Source organism: Macrotis lagotis, chromosome X (genome assembly GCF_037893015.1).
Source record: "Macrotis lagotis isolate mMagLag1 chromosome X, bilby.v1.9.chrom.fasta, whole genome shotgun sequence".
Taxonomy (NCBI): domain Eukaryota; kingdom Metazoa; phylum Chordata; class Mammalia; order Peramelemorphia; family Peramelidae; genus Macrotis; species Macrotis lagotis.
Window position 1 is genome coordinate 493,373,217 of NC_133666.1, and position 13,216 is coordinate 493,386,432.

At 32.9% G+C, this 13,216-nt stretch overlaps 1 protein-coding gene across 6 annotated transcripts in view; it reads left to right on the plus strand.

Annotated features, from left to right (window-relative positions):
- Nucleotides 1-13,216, plus strand: part of CXH18orf63 (chromosome X C18orf63 homolog) — a 43,557-nt gene that overhangs the window by 9,111 nt on the left and 21,230 nt on the right. For all 6 annotated transcript variants that reach the window (XM_074201416.1, XM_074201418.1, XM_074201419.1 and 3 more), the window contains 2 exons: nucleotides 2,395-2,451; nucleotides 12,665-12,776. In XM_074201416.1, coding sequence (XP_074057517.1) covers nucleotides 2,395-2,451; nucleotides 12,665-12,776 — 169 coding nt within the window. The remainder of the gene's footprint in view (nucleotides 1-2,394; nucleotides 2,452-12,664; nucleotides 12,777-13,216) is intronic.

Sequence of the window (13,216 nt, forward strand, 5' to 3'; positions counted from 1 at the left end):
ATCACTTCTTTATCTGAATGTGGATAGCATTTTCCATCTTGAGTCCTTTGTACTTGTCTTGAATCAATGTGTTTATTAGAAGAGCTGAGTTAATCATCACATAATGTTGATACTTTGTGCAATGTTTTTCTGGTTCTGCACATTTCACTTTGCATCAGTTTGTAAAAAGTCTTTCTAGGTTTTTCTGAAATCTACCTGTTTATCATTTCTTATTGTGGGATAGTGTTCCATTGTATTCATATAATTAAGATATATTTTTATAGACTTTTGTCAGTGACCATAATACCTTCTGGTGATTGTATTCGCAAATCTCAGTAATCCTTGGAAAAGACATTTATTTCCATTATATTTTTCCTTCAGAAGATAACTTTAATGATTGATGCTTTCCTTTCATTTTATATTATTTTAATTTCAGATTCAGTCTCCTTGCCTTCATAAATCTTGAAATTAGGCCTTTAAGTATATAAGATTTTTTTAAGAAACAAGAAAATGGAAAAAAAGTGGGGGGTTCTTTTTATTTTTAAGCCATGATGTCATGTCTATGATTTCCAAAAATCTTGCCCTAGGATTACTTATGAATCACTACTTCATCTCTGTAATACTGATTGTGAATTTAGGGGAGGCCCCCTGGTTTAAATGACCTAAAGTTACCTATTAAAAATTAGATGTAGAGTCTAAAGTATATGAAAAGTAGAAATCAATAGAATTTATCATGTTGGTGCCAGGGAATTTTCTCTTCCAAGACTAGGGCACCTTAGGAACGGTATACCAGGCATCTGGGGTCAGATAATTCTGGGTCAAAGATAGGTCAATCAAAAGCAAAGAAGATCTAAGGAAACTACTTCTACTTCCTAGGGTACCAGTTTAGTTTTTATAGTTCTTCAGACCCACTTAGCACCATTTTGTGTTTAGAATAGATAAGTAATAGCTTTCATAGCAGAGGGAGGAATAGAGTAAAGATAACTTTTTCAAGAGAGAAGGTGAGGATAGTCTTCTGGAATGTTGCTGTTATTGTTTGTCCTTCCTTCTCAAAGAGGACCATGACATCTGAGAAGTGATACCATGACTTTCAAGTGAATTGTATTTAAGTGAGGGGAGAGGGCTGCTTGTGCCTAAGGTCTTGTATCCAGATATGGAGCAGGATGACTGGAGATGGCCCTATATGTCTTGCTATGAAGCTGGCAGGGTTTGTTATCAGATTAAGGAGACGTTTGTTGCTTAGGAGCCAGGAGATAAGGGGAAATGAACAAATACTTTTTAGTTGTGAAAGATGTAGACAAAACTTTAGACTTAACTGTAGTGTTGAGACAACTAAATTTAGGCTAGACTATCAGTGTCTTTTGTTCAGGGACAAATAGTTACTATAGCTGTGGGTCAGATTATCTAATTTTATTGTCTTTACATTGTTCATTATATTACATTTCTTCTTCAAAAGCAGTTGATTGGGGTAAGGTCCCTAAATTGTTAGTCAATCAAATAATTATGGTGACTTTTTCTTTCACAGTGGCATAAAGGGGGAATTGTAAAGGCTTTATGTAAATAAATTTCATTCAGAGGTAGACAAGTGAAAAACAGTAGCGTAGAAGAGCATGCTCAAATTAAAAAAAAAACCAACTATGTTACAGAAATGATTCAATCCTGTGAATAATGAGGTGACCGGAAGAAGAAATTGAGGAGTAAGAAGAGATGTGAGGGCTTGCCAAGCCCTTTTTCAGGGATGCTCATTCATTTTGGGTGTCCATCTTCACCTGCCTCTTGCCTGTGTCTCCAAGAAGCTGTAGTATGCACAGTGGTCACAACTGGGCAAAGTGACTCATTAGATTGATTTAACCAGGCCTCAAACTTTTAGTTAGGGGAATGATTACCTTAAGCATTTCAAGATGTCCCCACAATCTCCTCCAGTGAAATGGGTGAATGAGAACAATTTGTTCCAATGAACAAGAAAGCTGCTGAAGCAGGTACTGTGGAGGACTTAGAGCATGATCAGTGTGACAGTTTGATCAGACACCAGGTTCATCTAATGCATTACCAATCATTCTGATTTATATCTTGCCACTGGACTTCAGTAACTCTGGAAGAGAGGACATCCCATGATGTCCTTTTTGAAAACAAAGGATGAACAACAGCAATTATTATCAAAATTGCTTTCATATAAAAGGTTATAACTTGGACTTTAATAGAAGAATGAAACATTTGTCTAATAACCATTTCTATAAATTTCTTTGCTATACCTTCTTATCAAAGCAAAAGGATTACCTTTACTTAAGGACACATGTTAGGAAGGCCTGATTTTGTTCTTTATGTATTATATTGCTTTCCATTTTTTCTTTATTGTGTTATTTAACATTATATTTATCATTTTTTGTTTTTTTTTAACAAATGGATCTTTTTTAGATATCATTTTACAAATCAGGGAAACTTCAGGCCTACACAGAAAAACATGGAGCTAAGGTAGGTTTATAAAAATTTTTACAATTCTCAATCATTATGAAATTGATTTATGTTAAATTTTACTACTTCTTACAGTGGACAAAAATCTGGTTATCTTTTTTTTTAGTAATTTATAAAAAATTGCATATAAGAAGTAATTTGGGTCCCAAAAATTGCTTAGTGACCATCATGGTGGTAAATATTGGATCTAGGCAAGCAAAGAAATAGCTTTGTGAAACAAATTCTGTATTCAAAGGTCAATTATTAAATACCCCCATTTTGTTTAGATCAATCTATTCATCTGTTTGTGAAACTCTGACCTTTAGCCTTTATAATTCTAGTTGTCTGACCAGACATCCTTCCAAGCAATTTTCATATTTCACATTTTTTTGTCTGGCACACAGTAAGTGTTAATTAATGCCTGATTGATTATAGAGTTCAAGCAAGCTTTAAGATCAAGAGAAATATAAGATGAATATTCATAAGACTAGAGAGCACTTTGAATGATTTGGGGGTGCTCCATTGTTTAAAAGGTCTGAAAGCTTAACCTAGTCATCAGAATTATCTTAAAGTAGCCAGTAAACCAGTGATCAGAACTGTCTTAAAGTAGCCAGAGGAAATTTTAGTTACTTAGGAAAAGCTTTGATAACTTCTTGCCTTTCAGAAGTTCCAGCTTTACCAAATGAATGCCATTCATACAAAACTAGAGCCCAAAGTCAAAGTCCTATACTGTCCTATCTATAAAACCATATAAAATCCCTATTAGGAGTTCTATACTTGGGATCCATGAATTTGATTTAAAAAAACTGATAAGTATATTTCAGTATAATTGATTTTCTTTGAAGTCTTACATATTTTATTTTAGGTGTTTAAAAGCATTATTTTAACAAAAGTGTGTTTAGCAATTGACTCACTTTTAAAAAGTGTGTTTGGGGGTGGCTAGGTGGCACAGTGGATAGAGCACTGGCCTTGGAGTTAGGAGTACCTGAGTTCAAATCCAGCCTCAGACACTTAATAATTACCTAGCTGTGTGGCCTTGGGCAAGCTGCTAAACCCCATTGCCTTGCAAAAAATAAAAAATAAAAAAACGTTTGTGGTGAGATCACTATCCTCATTAATAAAAAACATATAATTATAGAAATGACAAAATATTTGTTTTAGTTGTCCTCTATTATCCTCTTTTCAGTTCATTTTCTATAAATGAACAACTCATGGTCTGGTTCAGTTTGATCCCATACCCAGCTTTTTGTAGCTTTGTCTTCATCCTTACTACTTTTTACATTTTTTGAAGAAATGCTTGTAGTAGTCTTATACCACATTCTTCTGTAATGTATCAATGAGTATGTTGTCTAAGTTGGCTTTGTCCTTCATTGCCATCAAGAAAATATCTCACATGTTTTCAGACTAAGGAAATTTTTAGGCTGTTTTGTTTTCCCCATTGTAACAATTATTTTATTTTTATTTCTTTAATAAATGGTGATAATTTCAATTCATTTCTACTTTCCCTGAGTTGGCAACTTGCTTAGTAGATTGAATTTGAGTTATAATTACAGACACTACTTCATCCTTAGCTTTCTAATTTAGTATTGATTTTTTTATTTTTTAATAATCTGATTACTCATAGGTAATTGAATCTGATATAATTCCATACCAGTAATCAATCATTTCCTGTTTGTAAAGGCATATTTATTCAAAAGTATTTTACTGATGCTTCAACATGGAGGACTGATCTTAAATTTTTCAAGACTATGTCAGTAGAGTATAAGTTTTGGTAAATTTGTTCATGCTAAAATTCTTCTAGTATTGTCTTAGAAGGGATTATGTCAACTATCTAAGCACAAAGAGGCTCTTTGTCAGTAGACTGTCCAAAAGACATTCTTTGGGAATCAGTGAAAAAAAAAATAAGAATATATGAAGACCCTAAGTCCTATGAGATCACCTTTTGCTTATGTGGTTATGGTGGGAGTAAAAAGGGAATAGAGAGTACTAAGAACCACATAATTTTACATCTAGGAACACATATAGCCAATGTAAATTCTGAATCATCCTTCTCCTAACCTTCACCCTTGAAGGTGATTTGGATTCCCAGAACTAGGTTGGTTACATTTACTCCTTAAGGTTCTAGGAGTAATTACTAAAGGTTCAGGTGTAATCCTATTATACCCTCTACTGGAGTTCCCATTACTATATTTTCCTCAAGATTATCTGTTGAGAATAAGTTTAGTCATCCAGAGACTAATAGTTTTTAGAAAGCAATATTTATTTACTAAAGTGACAGAATAAGAACTGTTGGTATAAAGCATCCTCCCCAAATATTTACCACGCATCTTTCCACAAGTATATAGAGTTGAGGGGGAAGTAGGTTCAAGCTTAGGAAGTATATGTGGTGGTTGCTGTAAGTTCTTTTCTCCCATTCTTTGAGTGCTGAAGAAATCCCTCATAGGCATGTTAAAGTCTCTTTCCCAGATTCTTTGTAGAGTTATGAATCTAGTCTGCTCTTGGCTCCTGATGATGCAGATTCTGCTTCCAGTTGATCTGGAATACAATTTAGGACATGGATGGAAAGATAGGAAGTGCAGCATTCTCTAGACTCTTCAAAGCTCCTCTCTTAGTCAAGGGTTAGAGGAGGAAAGGAGACTTGGTTAAGGGTTCTTCTCCCCATCCTCTCAGATAATTCCTTTTCAGGAGAGTTTAGCTAGAACACCATGCTCACTCTAATTTCTAGAATCAATATCTTTCCTGAAAATGCTTTGATAAAGGATTCAAAGACCATGATTAAATCCCCCAGTCAACTAGAACAGACCACTTGGCTGGTGTCATATGAATCCACCTAATGCCTGTTAGAATTCTTTTTTGTACTTAGTAGTTGAAGATTCGTGATTAGAGGATTGTGGTTACTTTGTTAAAGTATCCTAGCTAAAATGGATTGGAGTGGTTCTTGACACCACTCTTACACTGCACTCCAATGACCAATGATTGGAACTATTACTGGAACTCAAGATCAGTATTCTCACCATGAATGAAACCAGAAGATAAAAGAAATTTAAAACTAAATGGAAATGACCTTATAATAGGATCTTCTTGAAGAGGATCAAATAGAAGTTGGTTTTTATATATACAAATGTAAAAAGAGATATCATTTCATGGAATATCTCATGTTCATTATTAGTATTTAGGAAACACAACTTTTAAGATAACTGTGGTTTATGTATCCATTTCTGTTGCAGTGGATAAGGAAATTCTATGAAGAGCTCAGTAAAACCCTGAAAATTAAAATATACTTCAATAATCAATGACTTGGGCAAGCCACTTAACCCCATTTGCCTTGCAAAAAAAACCTAAAAGAAAAAAAAAGTGGTGATAAAAGTGGAAAATATGGCTCAGGATTGAGAAACTGAAGAAGCTAAATATTATGCATTAAACTTTCATAATTACATAAAATAACAAGAATACTAGGCACTTTCTTTAAAAGAGTCAAGGTATTCAACATGGTTAGCCCCAAGTAACATGACCAAAAAAAATTAATATTAAAGGAAATAAGAATAGCTGAATCAGACCAAAAATACTTAGAAAAGGGCTCATGCTAGAGATAGCATAACTTTGAGGGCAATTAGGGGTCAATTCTCAATATATCTGAAAGAAGGAAAGCTATCAAACAGTTGAAAAAATATGCTATTTTTACTTAAAAGAAAAGATAGACAAATGAACAACTTCTGATCCATAAGGCTACTTTCCCAAAATCCTTTGATCATAATCTGCACACATGTCTAGGTCATCTTTGATAAAGATATGAGAAGTGAATAGGCAGACTTTCTCAAGTAATACTCTATAGAAAAATTCATCTTCATAGCATGAAACTGAAAGGTTTAAAATACAAGTATAAAAGGTATTAAAAATACAAGTTCCACTACTTTTACTATTTTTGACTGTAAAAAAGTGATTCAGTAGAACAAAGTAGAGCCTTAAAAATTTTTCTTCAAAAAGGTTTGTGCCTTACAAAAGTTAAAATCAAAAAGTTTTCTTGAAAGATACAATAGGAATAACATTCTTTATCTTAAGATTATCTAGCAAGCATTAGTTAAAAGAGAATTGTGATTATTAAAAGTGTCTGTCAAAATTCATCTCAAGATAGTAATGTTAGGAGAAGCAGAACAACTCAGATATCTCATAAAATAATAAGAATAAAAAAAGCAGCAAATCAAATGACTAAGAAATCCAAGAAGACAACAGATGCATTTGGTAGCCGTGACCTGGGCAAAGAGGTCATAGAGTAAGTAAAAAGATAACAAACCTAGGAGCAAGTGAGATAAAAGGGATAAAATTTAGCTATCTCCCATAATCCTGGTGCTTTGGAAGAACATTACAGAAAAATGCAGGAAATGGGGTGGAGGAGTGAGTGATACTTTAACCTCACTTTAAACTGAATTGAACAAAGACATAAAAGTACATTAAACTCAAAAGGCAATCAAACAAGAATATAAAGAGAAGTAGGGATTAAAATCAAGGGATTTGTTATAAGCAAAACAAACTCCAACTTTGAAAGATAGATTGTGAAGGAAGAAGGATGGCCATTGTCTCTACTACTGTAGGATATACTGTTAGAAATGCTAGTCATAGCAATTTAATAAGAAAAATTATTTCAGGGAATAATAATACTTTAAAGAGAAAACAAAGTCATCGTTTTTTGCAGCTAATATGTCAACTAGAATGAATTGAAACAATAACTTTAGCATAGTTGCAGGATATAAAATAAATCCAAATAAATCATTAACAATTCTATCTATTACTAATCAAACCCAAAAAGGAAGAACTATGAAGCAAAATTCCTTTCAAAATAACTATAGAATGGCTAAAATATTTGGGAGACTCCCTACCGAGAAGTACATAGGAATTTCATGAATACTGTTACAAAGTACTTTTTTATGGAAATAAAGAGAGCTCTAAATAATTGGAGAAATATTAATTATACATGAGTAGATAGGGTCAATTTAATAAAAATAATACTTAAATTTATTTTCTAAAATTAGGAAAGTAATGAAATTCAACTGGAGGAACAAAAGATCAAAACTCTTAAAGGAAATACTGAGAAAAGCTAGACAGAAAGCTGGGCTAGCAATACCAACTCTTAAACTATACTACATATCAGTAATCATCAATGGAATAGATTAGATCTACAACGTAAAGAAATAAATGAACATAGTAGCCATAAAACTCAAAGACCCTAGATCCTAGAACATGAACTAACTAATAAAAACTGCTGGTAAAAATGAACAGCAGTATCAAAAAAAATTATTTTTAGAGAATATCGCATACCATATGTCAAGTTCTCAAAAGATACATGAACAAATTAGAAGGCAAAAGAAGAAATTAATTTTCAGATCTATGAACAAATTTCATAACTAAGCAAGTATAAAGATGAATACAGGAGTTGAACAGTTTTGATTACATAAAATTGCAAAGTTTTTGTAGAAACAAAACAATTTGGGGGGGGCGCAGATTTTTGCATTAAGTTTCTCTTGTAAAGGTTTCATTTCCAAGGTATATTAAGGAACTGATTCAGACTCATAATAATAAGACCCATTAGCCAAATAATAAATGGTAAGTATATATATGGACTCAAAAGAAGAAATACAAAGTATTTTTAGTCATATGAAAGAATGTTCCAACTCCTGGCTACACTTCTGAATTTCTCCCCATGCCCTAGGAATATCTTCATACTGCAATATCACTTTAGCCCTAGAACTCACATGGAGCCCCTCTTTCTCACTGATTGGAGGGTGAACAGTGAAGAGTCCTCCCAGAACTTCCATTTAAAGAGAATGCCCAGGCCATCTTCCTCCATTAGAATGCAATCTCTTTGAGCATAAAGATGGCTTTTCCTGCCTTTTGTGTATATAAATTCATTTTTTTGTTGTTGCTTAAATTTCTTTACTTTTTTTCAGTTATCAAGTACTTACTTTTCTCCCTAGCAACTCTCCTTTATTGGGAAAAAAAAAGGAAGGAGAAGACAGACAAAACCTTGTAACAAAGAAGCATAGCCAAATAATACAAACTCACAGTGCCTGACACATAATATTTACTTAAAACATTTTATTGTCTGAATGACTGAATTAAAGAAAGGCAATGAAAACAATTCTCGGCTTCCGTTTTATACTCATCAGATTAAGAACATTGACAAAAATGAAAATATCAAATTCAGGAGAGGCTGCATTCAAACAGATAAATTAATGCATTGCTGATGAAGTTGTGAATTGTTCAGCCATTCTGAAAAGCAATTTGCTACTATGCCTCAAATGTACTAACATGTCCACATCCTTTGACCCAGTGATGCCACTACTAGCTCTTATACATCTAGGAGATCAAAGAAAGAGGAAAAGGACATGTATGTACCAAAAATATTTCTAGCAGTTCTTGTGGCAAAGAACTGGAAACTAAAAGGGTGCCCATCAATGGAATATATTATATGAATGTAAGGAAGTACTATTATAAGAAATGTTTAAAATGTTTCAGAGAAACATGGGAAGACTTATATGGACTGATACAAAGTGAAGTGAGCAGAACTGGGGAAATAATTTATACTGTAACATAACTATAGTAAAATGAACAGTTTTGAAAGACTTTAGAACTGTAGTCAGTGCAATGACAAATTATGATTTCAGGGGACTGACTGGTGATGAGCATTGCTAACCTACTTCCTGACAGGTATAGGATTGAATTAATGTACAGAATGAAACACACATATTTGGATATTACTAGTGTGGGGGTTTGCATTGTTCACCTATACAAGTTATAAGTTTGTTTCTTTTTTTAGTGAGAGAGTTTTGGTAGGGTGAAAAATAAGTTACTGATAATTGAAAAAAATTTAAAACAAGAACAACAACAGCAAAAGTCAAAAACAGGAATTTGTATTTAATCCCAGAAGCAATAGAGACCCAATGGGACTTTCTGAGAAGGGAAAGGAAGGGACATGTTCAAATCTATACTTTAGGAACATTTTGCCAACCCTGAAGGATAGATTGATAGACTAATGCAGTAGTCCGGAAGGAAAGTGGCAAAAGCCTAAACTATGAGGTGGTCGTGCAAATAAACCAAAAGATGTTTCATTTACCCTTCCACTTCTTTATATATCTTCTGGTTTCATTTATAAAAGAAATGTACAGTATTTAACTCAGTTTTGTTAACTTAAGACCTATGTAGAACACTAAAAAGTTAAACTAGTGTTACAAATGTTTCAAAGATTAATATTTTTTATCATCTTTTGTCCAATCTTCTTTTGCAACTCTATTATTCTAGAAATAGAAGGGAACCATACAGGTCTGAAGCCATTTTTATTTTTATTTAATGAGACCACTAAAGAATTCATTGTTTTGTATCTAATCTGATGTTGATGAAACTTTTCATATTTATCTAAGCTTGTTCTTTTAAGGCTTTTTTTTTGCAAGGCAGTGGGGTTAAGTGACTTGCCCAAGGTCATATAGCTAGGTAATTAGTAAGTGTCTGAGGTCAGATTTGAACTCAGGATCTCCTGACTCTAGGGCCAGTGCTCTATTACTATGCCACCTAGCTACCCCTAAGCTTGTTCTTGAATAGCCACAGAGTCTGTTGCTGAGCCTATACTTCATAGGAGCATAGATTTAGAGCTAGAACAGTTATCCAGTTCTCTCATTTTATATATAAGGAGATTGAGACCTAAAGAAATTAAGTGACTTGCCCAAGGTCACATAAGAGTAAGTGAAAGAGCCAAGATTTAAACATATCTCTTCTATTTCCGTCTTTCTACCAGATTTAGTCATCTCCAAAAAAAATGCTTCAAAAAATGTTTCCTATGTATTTATGATTCTTATTCCTGCTTATAGTATGGCACAGACACAGCCATACTATAAACAGGAATAAGAATCATAAATACATTCACCTTTGCATTCACAATTGTGCATACGGATCATAACTTTTTCACAGGTCTCACTATATACAACAGAATATATCTCTGCAATTATCAACTTACTCAGGCAGCTGAACAGTGGAATAAAAAGAGTAAGATGTAAGAGATGTTGGTATCCTATTTTAAAAAAAATAAAAGAAACACTTAAGATAAGCCAGTAATTATTGAGTGCATTGAAAGAATAAAGTAGATCATTTGAAGATTTTTTAAATTAACTAAAAAGGGCTTTACAGAGATAGTTCTCTTTAATAAATGAATGTTGAAACATTTTATGTTTTAATCAAATAGATGAATTTAGGTATTAAATTCATAATATTGGCTCATAAAACTTTAATGGTTTATCAAAATGCAAGAATTCCTTCAGCTTTAAAAAACTGTACCACCATCTTAGGTTGGAAGGAACTCAAAGAAAATAAAAACTTCCCTGCTCCATCTTACCACTAGTCATATTTTCCAATCATTGATTTTTAGAAGCTATTCAAACAATTTTTTATACTTGAAATAAATTTTAAAAAATAGTTTTCAGTTGACTGTCAGAACTTTCACTTCAAGGATATAACCTTTGAGAAACTCTTATGTCCATATGAAACATCAAAAATAAAGACATTTGTATTCCACAGTAAATAATTATTAAAATTAGCCCCAGAAGCTTCTGGCGGGTTTCAGAACAAGGAAGAATAAAAAGAAGTGAGAAAGAGATTCTGGCTCAGGAGTACAGGCTTGTTGGGTTAGTGAAATCTGCTAATCTGCCTTTGCAAACTTGGTAGTTTGATAGTAAATTGTTATAAGGATTGTTTAAGCTTATGAAAAGTTAGATTGAGCAGCTTGAGTGGTAATTATTTTTATTTAGTGAGGAAGTTTTGTATAATGGAAAGAATGCTACATTTGGAGTCAGAGGCTGTGGGTTCAATCCTAGATCTTGTCTACAGCTCAGTCCTGTCACTTACCTCTCTGACCCTGAGTAAGTCATTTAACTTTTGTTGGCCTCAGTTTCCTCATATGTAAAATGAGAATGTTGAATTGGATGGCTTCTAAAATCTCTTTCATAAATCAATGACCCTATGATCTAATACAGAGTTTAAACTTAGTTCTTTTAAATATTAGTCTTGTTCCAGAAATTTCTATGTGGCCACAAGTCATGGATTACCCTAATCTTAAAAAGTAAAATAAAATTATCACCAATCTAAGGGGAAACAAATATGCATGGTTCAGTATAACAAGTCTGCATTATGTTCTCAGCTATGATTTGCCCCTAAAAATTGTTACATGAGGGACATGGAAACAAATGAAAAAAGAAAAAAGTATTCATGTAGCACAAATGAAAGAGATGGATAACCAGAATGATAGAAAAGAATTACAAAAATAATAAAGGAATAATAGAAAGGATTCCAGTGCTTGGGAAAACATGGGAAAAATATAAGACATAGATTCTCACAATGGTGGCATCATGCACCTACTGCATGTTTATGTCTGGAAATACTTTAATCCAAAGTGGTCAACTTTGATTATAATGCTCTGGTCCTGACACTTAAGTGACCAAGAAAGGAATTTTTAGTCTATTCAGTTTAATATTTACTAAATAACCAATGTATAAGAAGTCCTGTTCCAACTGGAAGGGAGGGTATGAGCACAAAATTTAGATATGATAAAAGATAGAACTCTGCCTATGAAGCTTATAACCTAATCAGGATATAACAAAATATGACATGTATACAATAAATGATAAAAAAATTGATAAATTATTATTTGCATTATTATTAAAAAGATGCAAAGTGTCTTGTGATTTATTTATTGTGTTTATGTCAGGGGAGGTTATTCAAGGTTTTGCAAGGCAATCATAGGAGATTTTTTTTGGCAGATAAGTTATGTGACTAGACTGTTGAACAGGAAAGATTTTTGGGAGAGGAATGAAGAATAGATTACTAAAGGTGGGGATATTTGTAATAGTTTAGAGATGAACTGGATCATAGATTTAGAACTGGAAGGAGACAGAGATTATTGAATACATCTCATTTTATTGATGAGGAAACTGAGGTCAGAGAAGTAAAGTAATTCTGTATGATCAAACTATTAGCAAGTTATTAGCAAAACTGAGATTTGGACCCAGATTTTCTAACTCCAATTATAATTTTTTCCACTTTAAATAAAAGCATTTATACTGTACCAAGGTGGTAGAAGTTCTATAAGGACAGAAGGGACAGATGCAATATATTATGGGTGCAGAACTGATGATTCCCTGAGAAAATGCTCAATGTTTTTAAGATTTGCCTCCTTTTTGCTATCGAATATTTTTAGGTAGTGACTCCTCAGAAAGTAATTCCTGCCATTCTTCAGACCTGTCTCTCCTATTCAGTCACAGCCAGACTTTCTCCATCATGGAATAAAGCTGGTCATTTGCTAGTTCAAGGTAACTAATTTACAGTGAATTCAAGAACCTTTTTGAGCTCATGAACTAGTTTGCTTTTGTTTGCCAATTCAATTTTTAAAATAAATTAAATATAAATATATATATAATATAAAAATAAAATAAATGGCTTCCATTTTCAAGGAACTAAGAATACAAGGATTATAAAAAGTACAATTCTTGAAAAACAATTCTTAGAGAAGCTTGTGGTGGTAGAATGCTTCATGTACATAGATCAGTATATTCAAAGTAATTTTTGTGGTTTATCCTAAGTTTCTATTTATCTTGTTTACAGCAGGTTTTGCTTTGAGTATAGTTAGTCCCACACAGGCAGACTCTTAGAGCCAACAATATAAGTGCCATCATGTATTCTATCCAAAATCCTATCGACCTTTCTAGGATAATTTTGTCTCAGACTCTACAATGCCTTCCCATAATTATAA